Raw genomic sequence first — 20,041 nt, 5'->3', positions numbered from 1 at the left:
GCTCAGTTTTTGTATAAACAAAATCAAAGAAATTCAACCTTCACCTCTGCATTGTAAACTTGTTACACTTCACAAAGCCTATTTTTGAGCTCTCTCTACTTCTATCCATGCTTGTGCTGGTTGTTGTGCTGTGAGGTTCAGAGGGTTAAAGTCTGAATGATGTGATGTGCTACTTTCTGTTTGAGTCGTTGCCACAACTACTATCATTTAAACTGATTAAGATAAGAGAAATTATCAGAACTCCATGTTTACATGTACAAAATAAAAATAAAACATAAACACACAAGTGGCAAGGGAAAGAAAATAGTCCAAAAACATCCCAGAAGCTAACCGTCATCTCCCATACTTCCGTTTATTTCCATATTTGTGTTCAATTTTGGCTTTTTCGATGTGTTAATTTGTTTTGGAAGCAAAAATAAGCCTTTGAGAAATGTTAAAAAGGTAAAAGAAAATCCAGTTGAGCTTCTGTTTCCACCGCAAATTAAACCACATCCTGTTTGGTGCTAATTATGCACCGCTGTTAATATCCCACATGTTCCACCTTGAAATAAACTTCAGCTATGATTGAGCTGCAACTTGATCTCGCCGAGCGTCGTGGCGATGATACGCTCGGTGGAGGGAGATGAACGGCAGCAAGACGTGTTTGTAATTAAGCTCCGGCTCCAAAAGACGCGCACTCCGGTCGGCTGCAGGCTAACGGTTGTGGTGATTGAGTTGCGCAGGTCTGCCTGTGTGTCAGGGGGAGATAACATGGCCTCTCTCCAGCTTACAGCAAACAGACGTGAATGACGACTTGTTCAAATGGCCCGTCACTATGGAAACCATCTACAAAAGCATCCCAGCTATTCACACAGAGGAACATTGAGGCTGCAGAAGAAAAGGAAAGCAGAGGGAAAAAAGAGGGAAAGAGAAAGAACGAAAGAGAGGAGGGGGAAAAGGCGAGGGCAAAAGAGAGAAACAGATTTGGAGCAGGGAAGAAAGCCGGGAGATAGATCATCAGGAGCTCACGGCAGCAGAACGAGAGGACGGGAAGGAGAGGAAACAAAAAAAAAAAGAGGTGGTCTGAAAGAGGAGGAGAGGAAATAAAATAATGGAGAAAGAGGGAATGAGGCCACGGTTGTGAGAGGCTGGCGTATGAGACAGTGTGGCAGAGAAGATAGTGATGAAGGCTCAGAGGACGATACTCACAATAACAGCTGCTCGGCCCTGTTTGCTGCATTCAGCAACACTCCGTCCTTGTGTGCAAGCACACAAATGACCCTCAGCTCTATAGGTTTGCACACATTTCCCCTGACACTCACATACATGGCAGACATACAGCACACAAAGCCATGTCTGTATCTCCTGAACCAAAAAAAACCCACACTGTCCCCATTGCCATGGCAGTGTGCATCAGTGTGTTCAGCAATGTCACTCCCCATTACGAGCAGACACTGCACCAACCGCTGCTGCTTTCTTTTAAAATATTTACCAGACAGTAAGTCACAGCTTGAGCTGAGAGGAGTCCTGATCGGCGTGGATGAAAACTAGCCCGTGGTAGCGTTTACAGGATGTGCTGAGACAAGTTGGTGCCATTCGGGAGGTAGAAGAGGTCATCTGCTAATCACAAAGCACAGCAGCTGCTGCTGTCCACATGTTGAAGTGTCGCTGGGCGAGACGCTGAAGCTCTGGATGTATAAAAAGATCCTCCGTGGCGTCGCCCATAGGTTTCCTGAGCGGCCGTTCTGTTGACCAGTGTGGCGGCTGTGACTGTCACCATGTTGACTAATCCGAAACTGAGCAAGAGGTGAGAGGACGCTCTTCTCCTGTCACTCAAAGCAGCCATGCCTTTAAATATGCACAACTTTAAATTGTAATATAATTAAAATTGTTGCGTGATATCAAAACACAATCCCCGAGCAACTGTCGTGTATGGAAAAATTAGCTATAGAGACCAAAACTATTCATTGCACCAGCTTGTAAACATGTTTATTTCTCCTGTGAAGTTGGTATTTTAACATAAATGTCTGCAGGGATTCACTCACTTTTGCAGCGAGCCTCAAGTGGCCACTCGAGGAACTGCAGATTTTGGCTTCATTTAACAGCAGAGGAGGGTGCTGCTTGCACTCAAACCCCACATTGTGTTGGATAAAAGCTTTATATAAATGCAGCCATTTCTATACAAGTTAAATTCCAGATGAGACAGCAGCATGTGGATGAATGTTAGTTACTTTCTGCAGATTATTAAGCAAATTTAACGGTGAAGGATTGTAGGAAATACAGTCAGTTAAAGTCTGTCTCTGGCTACAGATTAAACTGGGAGTTAAAATTACATATTAAGAACCGCTTTTTCCATTAAAATGACCCCTTCCTACCTTGAATCAGCTTAGATGCAACCCTACACTGTTTCCTTTCTAAGATTATGCAGATCCAAGTCGCCCCCTTCACCTTCATCTCTCAAACGCTGTAAAGCTACTCTAATGTTGGATTAATTCAGCTGTACATGTTTGAATCTGAAACCAATTTTGAGGAAAAATAATGACAGGATTTGTCCCTTCTGTTTGTTACGTATGAAACCCTGCAAGTCTGAATCCACGTTTTTGAGACTGACCGCGGTTTCAGGGTGTTGTCTGCTTATGTCGTGCATGATAAGTCTTCTAGCAAATGAAAAATACCACACAGACATGTAAACAAATTTGATTTTCTGTGTATGTGTTGTTCACCAGTTCTCACACAAAATGCAAATAAAAGCACTTGCTCTTAAAGTAATAAACATCCCTGTTTTATGAAGGTAAAGACACTGTTTATACACCTTAGCCTGCCACAAATGCGCTGATCTAACTTGAAGCAGCATTTGGAGGCGACATGAATACAAACAAGCAATAGAAACTCACTTGAATTTCTGATCCTATCCAAGACCAAAATAACCTTTTTTTTTTTTTTGTAAATTCCTGTCAAGAGAGCCAAAATAAATTGACCATGATTCAACATTGAAAAGCAATGAAAGGGGGAAAACCATCCGAGGAGCAGTGAACACTTTTTATAGGCACTCTATGTTCTGCCAGTCAAGGCATTTGTCCTTTTGCTTCTTGTGGTCAGAAGCCACCGACTTGCATAGCTCTGTGCTCACGTTCCCATTGTGTGTAAATGCAGCCTCCTTCTGGAACGACGCTGTTCACGCCGAGATCTCAGGCGGGCTGACTTTCACAACAAAAGCAGCGCCATATTCATTCCCTCGCAGTCGGCGTGTTTAGCAGCCACTTGCAGAGGTTTACTTGGCATTGTTGTCTTGTCCTTTTTTTTTTTGCAGCTCCCCGTTACATATTGTCATAGCGCGAACGTCATTTGCGAGCGTGGAGCAGCGGGGACCCTGTTGGAGGGTTACTTCATGTTCCTATCAAAGCCTGAAAACGCATCTCACTGCTCAATCATATCCGTCCAGCCTCTCGTTTTGTCTCCCCCAGCTTGCTATAAACTGCTCTCACCGGGGAAAAGAAAAGCTCTCCTTAGCTCGTATTTTTTCTTTTGTCCTTCCCCCTGCTTACTGGATCGCTGTATAATCACAAGAATACAGTCGGGGTTCTGTCGCCGTCACCTCGCTGCAGCCTAGTAATTATTCTGTGTGCTATTTTAAATGAGGGTGGACACAAGATCCGACTAAAAGCCTGCCACGCAAATGTAAATGTAGGCAAGTGGAGAGATACTAGGCCAAGAAAGGAGAAAAACACTGTTAATTAGAGCAAAGTACTTCTTTTTTTTTTTTCCCTCCTTGTCTTTTCACTGGGGAGAAGGTGTGTCTGGGCTATTTATAAGCGGCTCCAGTTGGTGGGCCGGTGGGGTCTTGTCTTGCAGGCTCAACCCCGTCCAATAGAGCTCATTCAGACGAGAGGGAAATAAACACTTGAAAAACCAAGCGAGGATAATGCTGCGCTTTTTTTTTTTTTTTTTTTCCTTTCTCCCCTTCTTCTTCTTCTCTCTCTCTTCTTTTTGTCAAGTGCTGCCATCCTAATTAGAACCATATTTCATCTTAAGAGGTTTTATCATCGAGAGCTCAGAGGGGATTTTACCGGCAAAATAGATCTAAAGGTAGTGTACTCCATTCTCTTTAATGAAGAATTCTATCAGAAGACAGATTACAAACTGTAATAACCTGTTTGAGTGGCATTTAATTTATTTTCACAGTCAAATTAAGGATTCAAAGAGATTGTGAGGTGCGGTGGTACAGCTGGAACAGTTGGGTTCACACGGCGAGCAGTTTGATTTATTTCAAATCTGTGTCATGCAACTCGATTTTTGCCAATGAAATGTAGCCCGTTGGGTTTTTTTTGGGTGTCTGAAGGAGTGCTTATCGACAAGTGGGCATTTAGAACAAAAAAAGAGCTGAAATATGAGAAGTTGTCACAGCTTCAACTATTTTATCGCTCTTTGTGCTCATTTGTGAGTCGCTGGCAGAAAGTAATGCGACCTTATTTGCACGCTTGTCACGTGACGTCCAGTTGCACATCGTCTCTCGTTGCCGTGTTATTTTTTGCAAGCGCCCGCTCTGGACTGGACTCATTCGGATGAGCGACGGTGCTGCGTTTATTCATGCAGGAGTAAAGTCGGTGTGAAAAACTCCCAAAGATTTGCACGGTGGCGACGCGCTCACCTGTTTTCTCCCTTCAAAATGCGAGCAATGCTTTTGTTGGGATGCACAACCGAAGGAGAGGCGGCAGTCTCACTGATGTCTAAGAAAAGATCTCGTGTGTTGACGAATCACACATGACCCACATATTTTTGGTCACTGAGCTCTAATACAAAGAGGGAAACTGTCTTTGCACGCTGTGGAGCCACAGTTAAACCATTAAGTGAAGGTTTTTTGCGTTGGCGCTGGTGTTTTTCTCTCTAAAACTACAATAACACAAATGTACAATGCTGCACAAGTGTATCCATAAAGCTACACGTATACATATCCATTCATCATGCTTCAGTTGTACATGTGAAAGGTGCACATAGGCTCTACTATATCTTTAATTTTTTACTTTTGTCATTCTTGTGCTGCTTTTTCCAGGCCTCATCTGTATTTAACATGCACATTGAGGGGAAAATAAAGTTTATCTTATCTTTCTGGAAAGGCTTTACAGAAATGTACATTCGAGTGTTTTTGCAGAAGCTATAAAGTCATGCAAAGCGCTCCTCTTGTGTTTCTAACGTCGGTCCCAGCGACCAAAGGGCAGTCAGTCATGGGAGAGAAACAACAACATGACAGTACAAAGGTCTTCACTCGTCCACATCTTCAGTCTTTCCTCCGACACCCGCTGCTGTCAATACTGTGTGGTCTCGCCGTCCTTCTGCCAGCTGCTATCGGCGTCGACCGTCAGGCTCCGTGTCTCCGCCTGACGGTCGACATCGAGATGCATCCCGCTGCATCCTGCTTTATTATTCTTTTATTGTGAGGGCAGGGGCTGCCAGCGCGGAGCAGGAGAGGAACTGAAGAGCCATTCTCCCCCCCGCGGCCCCTCTTGACACAGATTTCAGGCAGCGAGCATCTCCCTGGAATATTACTCCACCTCTCCAGCCTTATCACGCGCAGCCTTGAGGGGTCACCCACAGCCATCGCAATATTGCATTTGGCTTTCCTCTGCCTACCCGGTTAAGTTTACGCAGATACTGAGCAGATTGGTTTCTCGCTGGGAAGGAGCAGGGCGACGGGGAAAAGCGAGGGCAAAGGAGCAAATTTGTTTCGATTCAGCTCGGGGAGTTCTAATTTGGGAGACGGTGATAGCGAGAGGGCAGCTTCCTCGTTAGGCCACCGCTGTCGTATGTCATATATGGAGAGGAATACTGCGACAAAGGAGGGCTGAAGGGCAGATTCGGGGCACTATTAGGCGGTAAAACACAGACTCTGCTATTTATCTTTCGCTGAACTATCTCAATAATCATCCATCATGAAAAATTGATCCGCGTCTCTCTTGTGTCGCCTCATAAAGAAACAGCAATGAGCTGTCACAACAGCTTTAAAAAGAAGGAATAAAAATAGGCTCTATAAATTGTTGATTGCTACTTAACAGCTGCAGTTCTGACGGAGGGGTTTATTAGATGGCTAATTGAATTTGAGAGTTTATCATCAAATGTGTCATATGCAAATGCGACAAAACAAGCCCAAAATACCGGAGCGAGGTGTTGTGTGCGGAGAGGCAGGTATTAAAGCCAGTCAGCAAGAGGAATAACTGATAAGTGTGTGCTGCAGCGATAAAGAGATAATTACACCGAGGGCTTTACCCACAGCTTGTTGTTTAGTTGCAAAGCTAAGCAGGTGCATGATTGCATAAATAAGGAGCCGGAGTTTAAGCTATTTCTTCCAGGATGGAGATAATTGCTTCATTTTTATTTATTTATTTTTGTGTTAATGGCTCGAGGACCGTGATGATCGAGGTCCACTTTCAGGTGAATTTATTTCTCGCGCGTTCCTTCCTGTCGGTTCAATCACCCGTTCTTGCCTTTCTGCCCACTAAAAGCTCTCAGCGTGAGCAATCCCCCCTCAATCCTCCTTTCATCTCGATTCACTCCGAGCACTCTGGGCGACTCTCCGTGAACCCGTCTCTTCTTTTCTCCTCATCCATCTCCATACGTTTACCTCTCCCACCTGCTTCTACCGCCTCTCCCTCGGTCGGCCTCGCTTCCCGCTCGGAGCCATGTGAGCCGCCGACCCTCTCAGCCCTCTCTATCCGGGCTTAAGGTCCACGTGGCCTGGAGCGGATTACATTCTTGACATCACTATGCCAGATGTTTACGACCAAAATAGACAGAACAACTAGCCTCTCTGCTAAGTCAAACAATGCACTTAGCCTCGACTTGACACCCTGTTTCGTATTTGCCTTCGTAGGGGGGGGAAAAAAACCCACCCTAATGATCTCCACTGTTTCCTTCTTCAATTGGAATTAGAGCTGCTGCCTTTATTGCTTTGCTCGAAATTGACTACCTTCCTCTTGTTTCTCTTCTTCTTGCAGATTCCGCTCTCCAGTGAGAGATCAAATAGCCGATGCAGCTCCCACTGTAACATACACATTAGCATGATTAAATTGGCCATTGCCTTCCTATTTATTAAAAAGCCTCTCCGTGCCGGGCGGGAGGTCTCTCCAGCCGGTGAGCTGATGGGGAGGAGGAATGGGCTGTGCGACATGTGCACGTCTAAGCCCTCGACTTCGCCGGGGCTGACGGGTTAATGAGGGTTTTTCTGACACTGTGCTCGTGTGGGATTTCAGGTGATGTGATTGAGAGGGGAGCCCCGGCGAGGAGGCGGGAAGGAGCGGGCGGCGGCCACGGCTCCGGCAGCGGCTGCACGGGAGATTTAGGAGCTTAGGCGATTGTTAGACGGGGCTCAGTTTGTTTTGAACTATGCGCCTGTGTTTTCCACAGGCCACTTTATGTGGACGCAGACTCTTCTCCCCCCACCCCACCCCACTTTGTACTGCACTCTCAGCAGTTTAAAAGAGGCGGATTAGACACAGGAGTGTGCCTCTCTCTCGTCTGCCGGAGAGCACAGTCGCCTAATCTCTCATGCTGAGGAGAGGGGATTTGGGAGAAATGACCTGTGCTCACTTCACTCTCTCTTCCCTCTCATATCCTCCGAGTTGAGTGAAAACACAGTGCTGCATCCTTCCTTCCTTCCCGTCACTCCCACTCGCGCTTTTTCTCATTTTCCTGCTGGATGACTCGGTGCTCATCAGCATGCAGCACCACTCGGCTGCTTCAGGACCAGGCAGGCTGGCAGACAGACAGGCAGGCAGGCAGGCAGGCAGGCTTGTCAATAAAGGAACCACAGTAACAGGGCACCTCAGCGAGGCCTCCAGCCCTGTCACTGACGTCTCTCTCAGCCGCCTGAACTCCCTCGGTTAATGAGCACATAATTGTTGAGCAAGCAGAAGAGAAACTGAGGAACTGAGGAAGAGGGGGAGGGAAAAAAGCAGCCGCGAGGTGAGAGGTGTAATAGCAAGGTAGAGAGGAGATGGAGGTGAGGGAAGGACAGACTGTTCCGGTGAGCAAAAGTAAGACATAAAATAGCCAATTTGTCCTTAAAATGTGTGGTGCAGGATGAAGAGGGGAGGACGAACACTGTGTCTAAATCAGAGGGACCTGTGGGGGGAAGTGGTGCTCGGTGGGAGGTGACATTGAGAGCGAGCCGCTTCAAGGACAACATGGAAATATCACGTTGAGTCGCTACAAGGCAGCGATGAGTTGTGGTGAGGCCACGCCGGAGCAGGAGAGCAGCCAGAGAACTGCAGGAGGAGGGAGGAGATCAAGGACGCCGAGCAGCATTTTCCACAATATCTGGCAACACGGAGTCACTCCCTGACTGTGTGGGAAACGCTGAATCTCTTAACATGTTCCGATTCAAGTTACAAAAAGTGCAAACATGGTACATTTCACAGCATCTTACATGATTTGCATATATATTGTTGGCGTTTCCGCAGCCTTTTCCACCTGAGGAGCCGCGATGTAAATTAAGTTTCTTGGAGATAGTTTGTACGCCCTCAAAAATATTCCCTGCTCAGGGGCGCAGTACTTTCTGAAGGCTCATGAGCATTCAGGGCACTGCACTGAATGTCACTGATTATCTGTTCATTTTTGCCGAGGAGGACATTCAGAGGGAATTCGAGACCGTCACAGTTCTGATGCGTCAGCGGACTGATTTGCTTAATCTTCCTGAGACTTTTTTTTTTTTGCAACTTCGCTGCACATCGGAGAAACTTTAATTTTTCTGTGCATTTGTTGTTTTAAAGACTAAAATGCACATTTGTCACATCTGCGCGACCTCTTTCGCTGCGTCGAATACAGACAGAATCACAGCTAACAGCCAGAAAATCGACTCACAATTTTGCTAATTAAGTCGTCTGTCGGGCAAAATACAAAATGTTCTGAGTCTGAATGTTGCTCACAGGAACATTTTCTTCAATGAGGTGCTAACTGTGAAACAGCCTTCATCATTTTCCAAATTCACATGTACTTTAAGCCCTGTGGAGGTCTTGTTAAAATGGATTTTCAACTTCCCGAACGCATTTTTGGAACCGTATTAAATGTTTAAAATTTTCATATTGAAATCATTTTTCATCACCATTTTTTTTTTTCTTCTTCTTTTTTTGGGACTCTGATTGCCCCTTTTGGAAGCGAGTTAAGGACGTCGCTTGACTCGCCCCAGCGTGCGGTGCCACTCTCCCATGACCACCCAAGCTGATTTTAAAATGAATCTGCGCTCTGATTGCAGAGCTCCCTTCGTGTCCCCTGCAGACGTTGAGCAGCGGAGCATAGACTCAACCCACATGTCTGCATTAGCCTGCGATGCTCGGGGCGATGCAACGGAGGCCATCTTTACCAGGGGAGCATGATGGATGTAATGTAGATATGCTTATCTGTCATTAAGCCCTGCTCTGCCCTCCCTCAGCCTCTCAGCAGGGGTGGGGAAGGGGAGGGCGGAGGGATTTCAATCAGACTAGTGAAGACTATAACTCTAGCGAGGCATGCTGAGGCCAACAGCTAATCAGTCTTGTCTCTATGGAGAAGACACAAGACTTCGCAGCAGGAGCATCCATCTCTAAGCTCGCCTTCCAACGCTCGCGTTTCGTCACTTGTCTGACCTTGCTCCCACCACCTCCTGTTCCCTCCCCACAGCGCCCGGCTCGGGTCAGAACCCTCGGCGGCTTCCTGCTTCTCGTCTGGACGGTGACAAGCGACCGTGAGGCTGACAGAGCTTCCTCGACAATACTGACGCCGAGTATGAAGCATAAGGACGAGATGTGACGAAGCGCTGAAGGGAGTGGTTGGAGGGGAAGGTGGGGGAATGGAAGAGGTGGAGTCCGAGCTGCTCGGAAGGCACTATAATTAGCTGCAGAAGATCAAATGACTTTTAATGGGTTTGTCTGAAAACAGCAGACTATTTCAGATTTGCGCTCTGAGCTATATTCATATCTCATCAAACTAATGGAATTCTCTAGAGTGCTTGATTGGTTTTTATCTCAGATCAAAATGGCTGATAGAGGTGTGCGGCTGCAGCATTCATTAGCTGCAGCTCCGTAATGAAAAAAGTGCCATTTCAGGGCACTATTATGTAAAATGGAAATGGCTGTGACAAAAAAAAAAAGTTACACACGATGTCAAATCACAGTCCTTCAACTCGTGATCCAGCAGCAGCAGCACTCTGAATTCATGGTTTGATGCACAATCGCTGTTGCTTCAGGAGTCGTTTCCCGTGGATGTTCAAGTGAGAATAGGCTTATAATAACTTCTTGTGATAGATAATGGAAACCTCTACTGGTCATTAGTTATAGAATTAATAAGAGAAATACTACAAGGATACTATCAGGGTCATAGCTCAGCTGCTGCCAGATCTGGGTGGAGCGAGGTCTGGAGCAGAATGCTAAATATTCTGCCAACACAACAGGCCTGGAGCACGTAGTGATACACAGCAACACAAACGCTGTGCGGCGCAGACACTGGATGCTGATTAGTCGATCAATAGATAATTAATGGTTAATTCTGGAAAAGAGTCATTTATCAAGAGAAAAACACAACAACATGTGCTGCTTTTGGCTGTTTAACCTTCTGAACCCCTAAAAACACTGGTAGGTCTGAAAGGCATGTTATATATTTCCAAAAGCCCCAAAACTGTCACTGTTTATTAGATGCGATAAAGGAAAGCAGCATGACTTTTGAAACTTTCAGACCATTCTTAAAGCACTCATCTGTGCTGTTCTGTTAGGAAGGTTTAACCAAATCTAAGCTTAAAATCAGGAGATTTCATCCAAAGGGCTTTATTCTGCATGTATAAAATAAAGCGTATGCTTGAACCAGATTGTGCAAAAAAAAAAACAAAAGTGGTGAAGCCATTAGTGACTCAGCTACGACCAGCAGTCACGTGACAAAAATGCTGGTCAGCTGAACTGCAGGCAGAGAGGAAACACGAGTGAAAACAAATTCCAAAGTAAATAGCAAAATATCTGTAGTATGTGCAGTCTTGTTTTTAACGGTATTCTAATGGTGTCATACTGCACAGAAGACATTTCTCTACTCCTAGTCGTGGTTGTACTATTTCCAGAGCTGCAGGACTTTATGTCGCAGTAAAAAAAACGAATCCACCCAGAAACTGTTTGGGGTTCGGACAGTTAAATGTGAGTATTTGTTGCTTATCTGTGTTTTTTTTAAACTGCAAATTGAAATCGGTGTGGGTATTTGGGGCTTAGCGATGAACACTTTAAATTTCATAAAGAAGTTCTCAATTCATTGAAAAATAATTGAACAAATGAATCAATACTGAACATAATCCTTGCTCGCAGCCCTACAACTGCGCTCCGTCCTCTGGAGCCTTGGCGTGTTATTGTTTCTGCATAATAAAACTGTGCTCCTGAAAACTATAGTGGAGCTGATGCAGGGGAAATAAAGGGAAATGCAGACTTAGGCAGGATGGGGAGTTGCGTCACACGCCTGTCGGTGAAATTATATACGTCCCACTCTGTTTGTGTGTCTATCGGTGTCCTATACTTTCCCAGGTTTTCCTGCCCCGCATTCAAGCTACATTAATTTCCCCTCTCTGTCGTCTGGGGTTTTCTATTTTAGACTGAGGTAACTCTCATTTACGTCCTCCCTAAATTATACAATGCACAAACATCCTTCTTTTATTGCCACTGTGAGCGCAGAGAGAAGCAGGCTTTAGCTCTTCATCATGCATGAACACCTCTTATTGAATTAATTACGGTGCGCGAAGGTAGAGGCTTAAAGATAATTAGGGGGAAAAACTCAAAGGAGGAATTTTCATCTATTTTCTATTACGGCCTCTGCTTTTTCGTTTCTCCCCGTTCCCTCCTTTGTGGGTGAAATGTCCCCCTTGTTCTGTCTGTCTCCCATGTGGACCCTCCTACAGGGTTGCTGTTTGTCCTTGGCCACCTTCTCCTTGAGAAAATGCTGTATCAGACAGGCTGCTAACAGGGCCGTCACATACTTGAGCACCAGCGGCGGCGGCAGCAGCACAGGCCTCTCTCTGGGGGTATACAGTTACACTGCAATGCTTCTATCTCTTACCGTTCTGACATTTTCATTTCCCCCCCTCCCTACTCTCCTGAGGAAAGAAGAGGATAAACTTTAAAAAAAAAAAAAAAAGAAACAGGATTAAGTCCACGCTGCCCTTGGTTCCATTCTGGATGATACCATTTCCACTAGAGGCACGGGGGTAAAGACGGGAAGCTCAGCGAGCAGGAAGACGGACAGGAAGGGAGCTGGAACTAACATGCTCGGTTTTCCCTGGCAGAGGATGGAGCATTTGTGCAGCAAAAAACAAAAAAAAAAACCCCAAGCACTATGGCAGCGAGGCAGGCTGCCAGTCATTCAGCGGGCTTATCAAGACGAGAGCGCCACCTCCTTCCACGTTCTCCTTCAGCTATGTATTTGTGTTCCTACCTGGGCATGCAGATAAGTTAAGAGAAGACGCTAATCAAACACGGCTTCTCGTGTGTCTCAAATCACCGCAAAACAACAAAAGAGCAGACACAGCGGCTGCGATCGCCCTGAATAACATCCTAAAGCGTACCCGACGTGACGCCAAGATCCAAAACATCAAAATACGGCCTCCCAGCGTGCGGCATCCTGGGGAAAATAAGGATGGAGACATATAATCCAGAAAGAGACACAAATATTCCCACAAAGACAGACAGACACACCCGCGCACTGAAGCTTGCAAAGAGATAAAGAGGCAAATAAACAAAGACATCAATTATAAGTGAAGTTTAGAAACTGGGTCTTATTTGAATACTACAAAATTCAGTTGAAGATGGGTTCAAACACGAGTTAAGAACGAAAAAGAAAAAAAAAAAACACAGCCCTTGAGTACTTCATGCTCTTACATTTTCTGGTGCAGATGAGCGTGCACACAGCAGGAAACAATGGCTGGCTCATAGTTAAACTGGCTCTTTGATTCTTAGCTGCCTGCCTCCATTTTATTCCACTTTGTGCAAGAAAAAAAAAAAGAGAAAAAAGCAGACAAATCAGTGCAAAGGCCTCACCCAAACCTGCGCATGACTCACTGATCTTACAAAACAGGAGCTGCACACCTGAAGAAGACCAGGAGGGGACAGCGGGCCGAGTCCTCCTCACGCTGACGACGAGGCAGGCGGGGCCATAGGCAGAGATACAAGTGCACTGTAACTCATAGATAGCACACCCGATATTTTATTCATGGGGAGAAAATCTCAAGCAGCAAGAGTGACTCACAGAGCCACAGGGACGCACAAACTCAGCGCGAGAAGGGGGTTGACAGGGTTTAACCCACCTACGTCGGCCGCCTTGTCTTTGTCAGGCAGGAAATACATTAAAAAATAACGTCTGAAATGGCTCCTTTCTTGAAAGCGGGATTAAAGGGGACGTGTTTGTGCGCCGAAACTCGCCACTGTGCGGTTACTTCCAGTGTTATCACAGGAAGAGAGCTGCTCACAGCACAATAAAGCCAGGCGTTTGCACTTGGGGCTATGCATTCCTGAGCACTCTGGCATACGAACCGACAAAAGGAATCCTCGTGCATCTGCGCCTGAGCCGGGCTGCCGTCGAAAACACACACACACGCAAACACACACAGGCAGGCTCAGGTGCGCCGGCGTTTCACCTTGGCAGAAGCGCGCACGAGGAGGATTGTCGCGGCCGTGCAGATTGGCCTACATATGGCAGGAGGCCTGATGCAACTTAAGCGATGTGCAGTCATGGGTGTGTCGATTTGAACCCACTCACTCCGTGCCAAGTCCCCGCCGCTCCAGGATCTCGCACCGAGAAGAACTGACTAAATATGTGATGAGCCGAGCTGCAGGAGGATTCGGGGCGCACAAACACACACCCACGCAGACACACAACCGCGCGGTTATAGTTGCTAAATAAAAAAATAAATAAATAAGAGGAGAGGCAACTCGGCTCGCTCGGGATAATTAGAGCGCACGCAGAGCCTGGGAGACAAAGCCCGGCATCGTGAGAACAAGGCTCGCCTGATGAGGCCTCTCTATTTAAATCCTCGGGATGAGCTGAGAGTGTGTCTGTCGATGGAATCGCTCCAGGAGACATGCACGAGCTTGGAGGAAGAAACAGCCAAGGCGGTGAAAGGAAAGACGGCGGAGACAGACGGAGGCAGAAAAACTGTAGACGAGTGGCAGGAAGGTATCTTTGAGGAAATGAAAGGACAGAGATTAAAGGCTTAGATTCAATCAGACAACCCTTCCTACTGTTAGTCATAGAGCACAGATCAGACTTCAGTGTTGAGCGAACACCGCCGATATTACACACAGGTGACTCACTGTGTTCTGTGCCACTTTGAAGTTAGTTTGCCTCTGCAGGGGAGTGGAAATGAGTGAGTGGGCGAGTGTGTGTAGGGGCAGGGCTCTGGGATTAGTAGCTCTCCCTTTGCAGATCTATAAGCACCCAGTATTTCTTGTCGCTAAGAGGATTCACAGGATATGGGGCTGTCCCAACAATTGAAAGCAAAAGGTTTTAGGCGCTAATCTACGAATTCAAGGGCGAGCGAGGCCGATTCTCTGCTGATGGCGCACATGCCTTCAGCCGCCTTCAACTTGACTGACACGGCAGAACGTGGAGGTCAAGAAGGCGATCTGTGCAGCTTAGGGGAGTGAAAAGAAACAGCCTTCAGGAGGCTTAGACTGCCACCCACAACGACGTGTTCACAGATCTTTATCAAATGCAAGAGCTGCTGATTGTTGGTTTGTTTTTCTTTTTCTTTTTTTTTGTTCTCTCTCTCTCCCCCTCGGCGTTTCCAACAGCTCGGTATCTCGATCACCTCCGTATGGTAACGACGTCCTGGGTTCTCTATTCAGGTTCACACAAAAGGCCCTCATGGAGAATCACTGAGCCCTGCTAACGGACCGTTCCCCGACAATCACAAGCGAGCGGGGGAAGCCATTCACATGCAATTGTTCACTATCAGCCCAAATCCAGAACAAACACACACACACATGAAAGCACACAGGAGCTCACTTTAATATCAATGCTCGCCTACAAGCACGCACGCACACTGTGAAACGATAAGAGGAAATCTGCTGCTGCAAGAGGACTGCAACCACAGAGCAATAAGCACAGCGCTACAGCCATTTTTCTTCTTCTTCTTTTTTTTTTTTGTGGGTTACGCTGAACCGATCTGCTCCCGGCGCACGAGCATCCAATGCTGCACTTCCCTTGATTGGATCGTGCCTGGACATTCCTCTGACGAGCACATGTTTGCAAACAGACTCCACGAAGCCAAAGTCGCTCCAGCAGCACGAGTTAAGGCTGCGCAAGCTCGGTCATGCCTTGAATTTAGACACATGCTGGTGTGTTCGATGCTACGGGCCAACTGGAAGGAAAACACCAACATTTTTTGCGGATTTTATGACGAGCACAAAAATGTCATGTGGCGTTGCATAACGCTGTTATTTTACACTGTGTGTCATGGTGGTGATAATCTCTGCTTGCTTAAGTCAGCAGAGAATAAAATGTACCGAATGCATTAAGTGTTCCAGATATTCTGTATCCCATTAATCCAGTGGGAGCCATATCAGCGAATGCCTCAGCGTGATGCAATTCTCTGGGTAAACCTGCTTTACGGTTCTCGTCTGATTTCCAAATTAGCTCCAGAACAGACACAGCTGCTCACTCCAGATTCTTCCACGAGTGAGTGGAATTGAAATAAACCTGGAATCATTGTTTTCTTGTGGATATGGAACCACCAGGACAAAACCCCCCCTTTGAAGCCGGTGCAGACTGTAAAGCCTGTGACACAGAGCAGCTCGGATGAGAAGGGGGGTAAAACACAGCTGAAGAAACACAAAGCTCACAATCTGGCACTCTCACAGGTATCTGACAAAACAAAACTGTTTACACAGCTGAAGTAGCTGGATAATCCCAAAACGCTTAAAAAAAAAGAAAGAAAAGGAGGAACTACAAAACAAGAGGGCCGCTTCATTCCAGCGACACCTCGGCGATTGCAAACAAAAAGAAAATGAGGAACAATGGATAGGCGAGAGAGGGAACCAACCATCTCCGAGAAGCTCTCACCGCCTCATAAACTCAAACTCAAGGTCCGAGAGCATGTCGGCCTGTCAGCGCGGTGAAACGTAGCTCAGCTGCTCATCAGCACACAGCGGCAGCTCCACTGACAAACAACTGCAAGAGTCAAAAGCAGGCAGTTGTTTTTTGTTTTTTTTTTAGCTGTCTGGCCTCGACACGGTTCGAAATACTGACAATTATGTAGGAAAGGGCCAAACAGCTTTGGCTCGGGTCGGTTTTCTGTTTAATTTGGTGCTCGGATGCAACAGAACTGAGTGTAATTTTACTGACAAATGTAACCTGATGCTGTGGTTGAACACCATCCATCTATGTGGTTATCTATTTTGAGGGGGGGGGGTTGCTCTCTTCTTCTTCCAGCTCCAAGGTGTTCCAGTTTGCAGGTAATGTATGAGCATCCAGATTCTGTGCCTGCAACAAAGAGAGAAGCCTCGTCCTCCCATTGATTAAACCCCAGGAACCCTCAGCATGCGCCCCTACAGCCAAGATGCACGAGCAGCCGCCATAAATTTCTCAATTTAATCTGGGTGACTGATCAGGAAAATTCATTGATTTCATCCATTAATCATCTCAGGAGAGTCTGTACAGTATCGAGCGGTGTGTCTGTGCGGTTAGGAAGGCTGACTGAGGAGGCAATCATTGCAGAGGGTGGAGGGGGGACGGACGGGGTCTTTGTGGAGAGTGCAGCAGCATGGATTTCTGTTGGGGGGCATAATAACCATTATTTACCCCCCCTCAACACAATGCCAGCCAATACTGCCTCAAAATGGCCGAGGTTTTTCTTTTTCTTTTTTTTTTCTCGTCGCAAATGCAGGAGAGGGAAAAAAAAACAACTGATAAGTAGTTTGCACACAACAGTGCCAGGAGGAGACGTCTTGTTAAAATGTTTTGTCATGGTTGTGAGCAGGAACACTTGTGTTTACCCTCTGACGGGGGGGTTGTGGGTTGGTTGGTGTTTGCTCTGGGGGGCAAAAAAAAAAATGGGTGCATTGTTATCCGATGACACACATGTCTGACACTGCAGGCATCGGGGACAATAAGTGGTGAGCCAGCAGGAAAATAGGACATCAGGCAGGTACGAGGCGTGCACGTGTGTGAGTGGGTGTGCTACATTTTGGAACCATTTGGCTCCAACGAATGAACCGCAGAGTGGATTTAGATGTTCTACAGACCAACATAAGACACCGTAAGAATCCCCCTGAGCAGGAACCGTACCAGGGGGGTCCATCCTGTTGACACAGGAACCGCTACAGATTGAAACACCTACAAGGATTTCCTCCTCCTGTGCTACAATAAATGATGTGGAGCGGGCTGCATACTGTTTGTGATCCATTGCAGAGGTCCTGTGTGTCCCCAAAGGCCTGACTAAGCGCCAGTTGTCTTTGATTTGATCTCTGCAGCAAAAACAAAAACCCTGCTATAATTCTCCTTCCAGGACGCTCAGGCTCCACATTGTTCAACTCACCAACAAACTGCAATCAGTGCCGTGCAAGGCGGTGCAGACTGACCTGGAAGCCCTTGATTAATAGTTAACCAGATCTAATATGCAGGAGCGCAGAGAAAACTGTACAGAAGGCAACAATCCCAGATATGTTTTCATTTTTAACCAGCACTTGAGGGGGTCTTGGCTGACAGAAGTGCTAAAGATTAATCAATATATTTCACCTCCAGTAGTGGATTCGTTGGCAGGATCAGCCACGAGAGCCTCATGTGAGCAGAGGACAGAATAATGGGGCCGAAAAAGATTTGCTTCTGCCTGGAAAAAAAAAAACCCTCTCTGGATTCGAGCAACCTGGCGCACAATAAATCAGGAGAAAATAAAATGCACATACCTCAATGTAGCCGGCCAGCGCAGGAACCACAATGCCCAAAATGAGGACAGATATCGCTGGGACTGAACCCATCTTCCAGGGAGCTCCGGTTATGCTACTGTAAATAACTTATATCCTGTGAGCTATATTTGTAAGGTGACCTCCGGGAGAACGAAGAGCAAAACAAGTCCTTGGGGGATCTTCGGATCGGATCTGTCCGAGGCAGAGCGCGTCCTGCTCCGCTTGTTTGGTTACCCGAGCTCGACAGAAAATGTTGGAGGGGACTGAGAGTGTCGGTCTCTCCTCTGGAAATGTGGATTGTGTGTCTGTGGCGCGGCTGCTCTGCCTCTGCTGCCTCCTCCCTCCTCTGGTTGGTCTGATCCACGGCAGCGCGCAGCGGAGCGCACTGCGCCTCCAGGCGGCCTGCTGCGTCCTCCAACCAGCGAGCAGCCAAAAACACCACCTGACGGGCAACTCGGAGGCACTTATTCGAGTGTTTTCGTTATTTATTCGCTATGTTTCACAGGACAGCTCTGGAATGTGTGGCCTACTAGATTCATTTGTAGTAAACTGGATATTTTGCAGGTCAAGATGTAAAAAGTTTACAAAATCTGATGTATGTTGAATAAACTTCACAACAAACTCCACACAACAGGAGACAAAATGCAAACATCACAAGCACAAAACCTGAATAAATTATAAAATAGCTTTTTAGTAAAAGAGAATCTGCGTAATAATATACTAACTAATGCACATTTGACTGGATTTTGATGATAAACTTAAAATTAGGCCCTAAATTGTTCACACTTAAGCCAAATTTAGACTTGTCGTTCATTTTTATTCGTACTCCACTGTGTTTATTTGTAGGCTGGGTATTTTGCAGTTTGCGATTTTCCATTAAAACATAAAAAGCTTGGAAAATATGATGCATGCAAATTTAAACCCCTCAACAAAGCAGACAAAATACAAACATTACACCCACAAAACATGAATAAATTAGACAGCAGCATTTTAGTAGTAGGAAATGTGCATAGCAACATACTCAGTAATACACATTTGCATGGATTTTGATGAGAACACTTAAAATTAGACCTTAAATTATTCATATCCATGCCAAACTCTGATTTAAAGGTCATTTTCATTTGACCAAAACGCTCATTCTGGCTGGAAATTGCATAAAGAAGCAACTAAAGACGTTGTGTTAGAGACGTTAATGTTAAATTTGAACTAATTCCTGAATCCCGTCTACAATTTGTGGAGGGAACTGAAGACCAGAGTGATGCCAAGGAAGCCTGAAAGGCCTCAAAGGTCAAAATCCCAGTGGAGAAAGCTTGTTAACGATTGTAGGAACTGTTTAATTGCTGTGAAGGCACATAAATGTTTTGCCACAGAGAAAAGGTGCACTGTAAAACATCATAACTCAATTTAGTCGAATCAACTCATCTTTTGTAGTTTACTTAATGTAAATATGAGTTTTGCAGCTTTCTTGTTAGCTGAACTGAAAATGTGTATTTTTATTTATTTATTTTTACATTTCCAGACCACTCTCGAACCTACGGAACCCTGGAAGGGACATGGAGAAAGAAAAAAAACAGGGAGAGGGGGGAAGAAATAGAGGTATCTTTTGCAAGATCTCGCAAAACGTTCTCGGAATCTTATAAAAATTCTCGCAAAATCAATCTTATTGGATGTTTTGTAAAAACTGTGCCTCTTGCTAAGCACTGCTTGAATGTCTTTATATTTTGGGGCGATTTTTATAAAAACTCAACAAAACTCTTGTACAGGTGGGTGTCCTCCACTGTCGTTTCTCCATACTGCCAAAAAGACCCAGAAGTATATATACCTTCTATAGATTTGGGGGTTGGCATCCAGCGTACAGGTGCATTACCGCCACCCACTGGACTGGAGCTACCTACAGTTTTGCAAGATCTCGCATAAGTCATTACGAGATCCCAAGAAAGTTTTGTGAGATCTTGCAAAAGACACTTCTGTTTTTTTTTTCTTCTCCCTGTTTTTTTAAATTTTCTTTCTCCACGTCCCTTCCGGGGCTTCGTAGGAACCTAAAGACATGAGCTCCTCAAATTTGAGGCATTTTTGACTTAAAATAACTAATTGCATGAATGAAGTTCACTCAACGGATTCATAACTTCCCAGAACACATTGTTAGAGAACTAAAAATGCCCAGAGATGCT

At 45.8% G+C, this 20,041-nt stretch overlaps 1 protein-coding gene across 1 annotated transcript in view; it reads right to left on the bottom strand.

The window, feature by feature from the left end:
- Positions 1-18,164, bottom strand: part of aplp2 (amyloid beta (A4) precursor-like protein 2) — a 64,444-nt gene extending 46,280 nt beyond the window's left edge. Inside the window, exon 1 of the mRNA XM_008289775.1 lies at positions 17,871-18,164. Coding sequence (XP_008287997.1) covers positions 17,871-17,942 — 72 coding nt within the window. The 5' untranslated portion in view covers positions 17,943-18,164. The remainder of the gene's footprint in view (positions 1-17,870) is intronic.
- Positions 18,165-20,041: the final 1,877 nt, after the last annotated feature.

This window comes from Stegastes partitus, unplaced genomic scaffold (genome assembly GCF_000690725.1).
Source record: "Stegastes partitus isolate 25-593 unplaced genomic scaffold, Stegastes_partitus-1.0.2 Scaffold635, whole genome shotgun sequence".
Classification (NCBI taxonomy): domain Eukaryota; kingdom Metazoa; phylum Chordata; class Actinopteri; family Pomacentridae; genus Stegastes; species Stegastes partitus.
The sequence above is the reverse complement of the archived record's forward strand: the minus strand, read 5'-3'. Positions and strand labels throughout refer to the sequence as shown.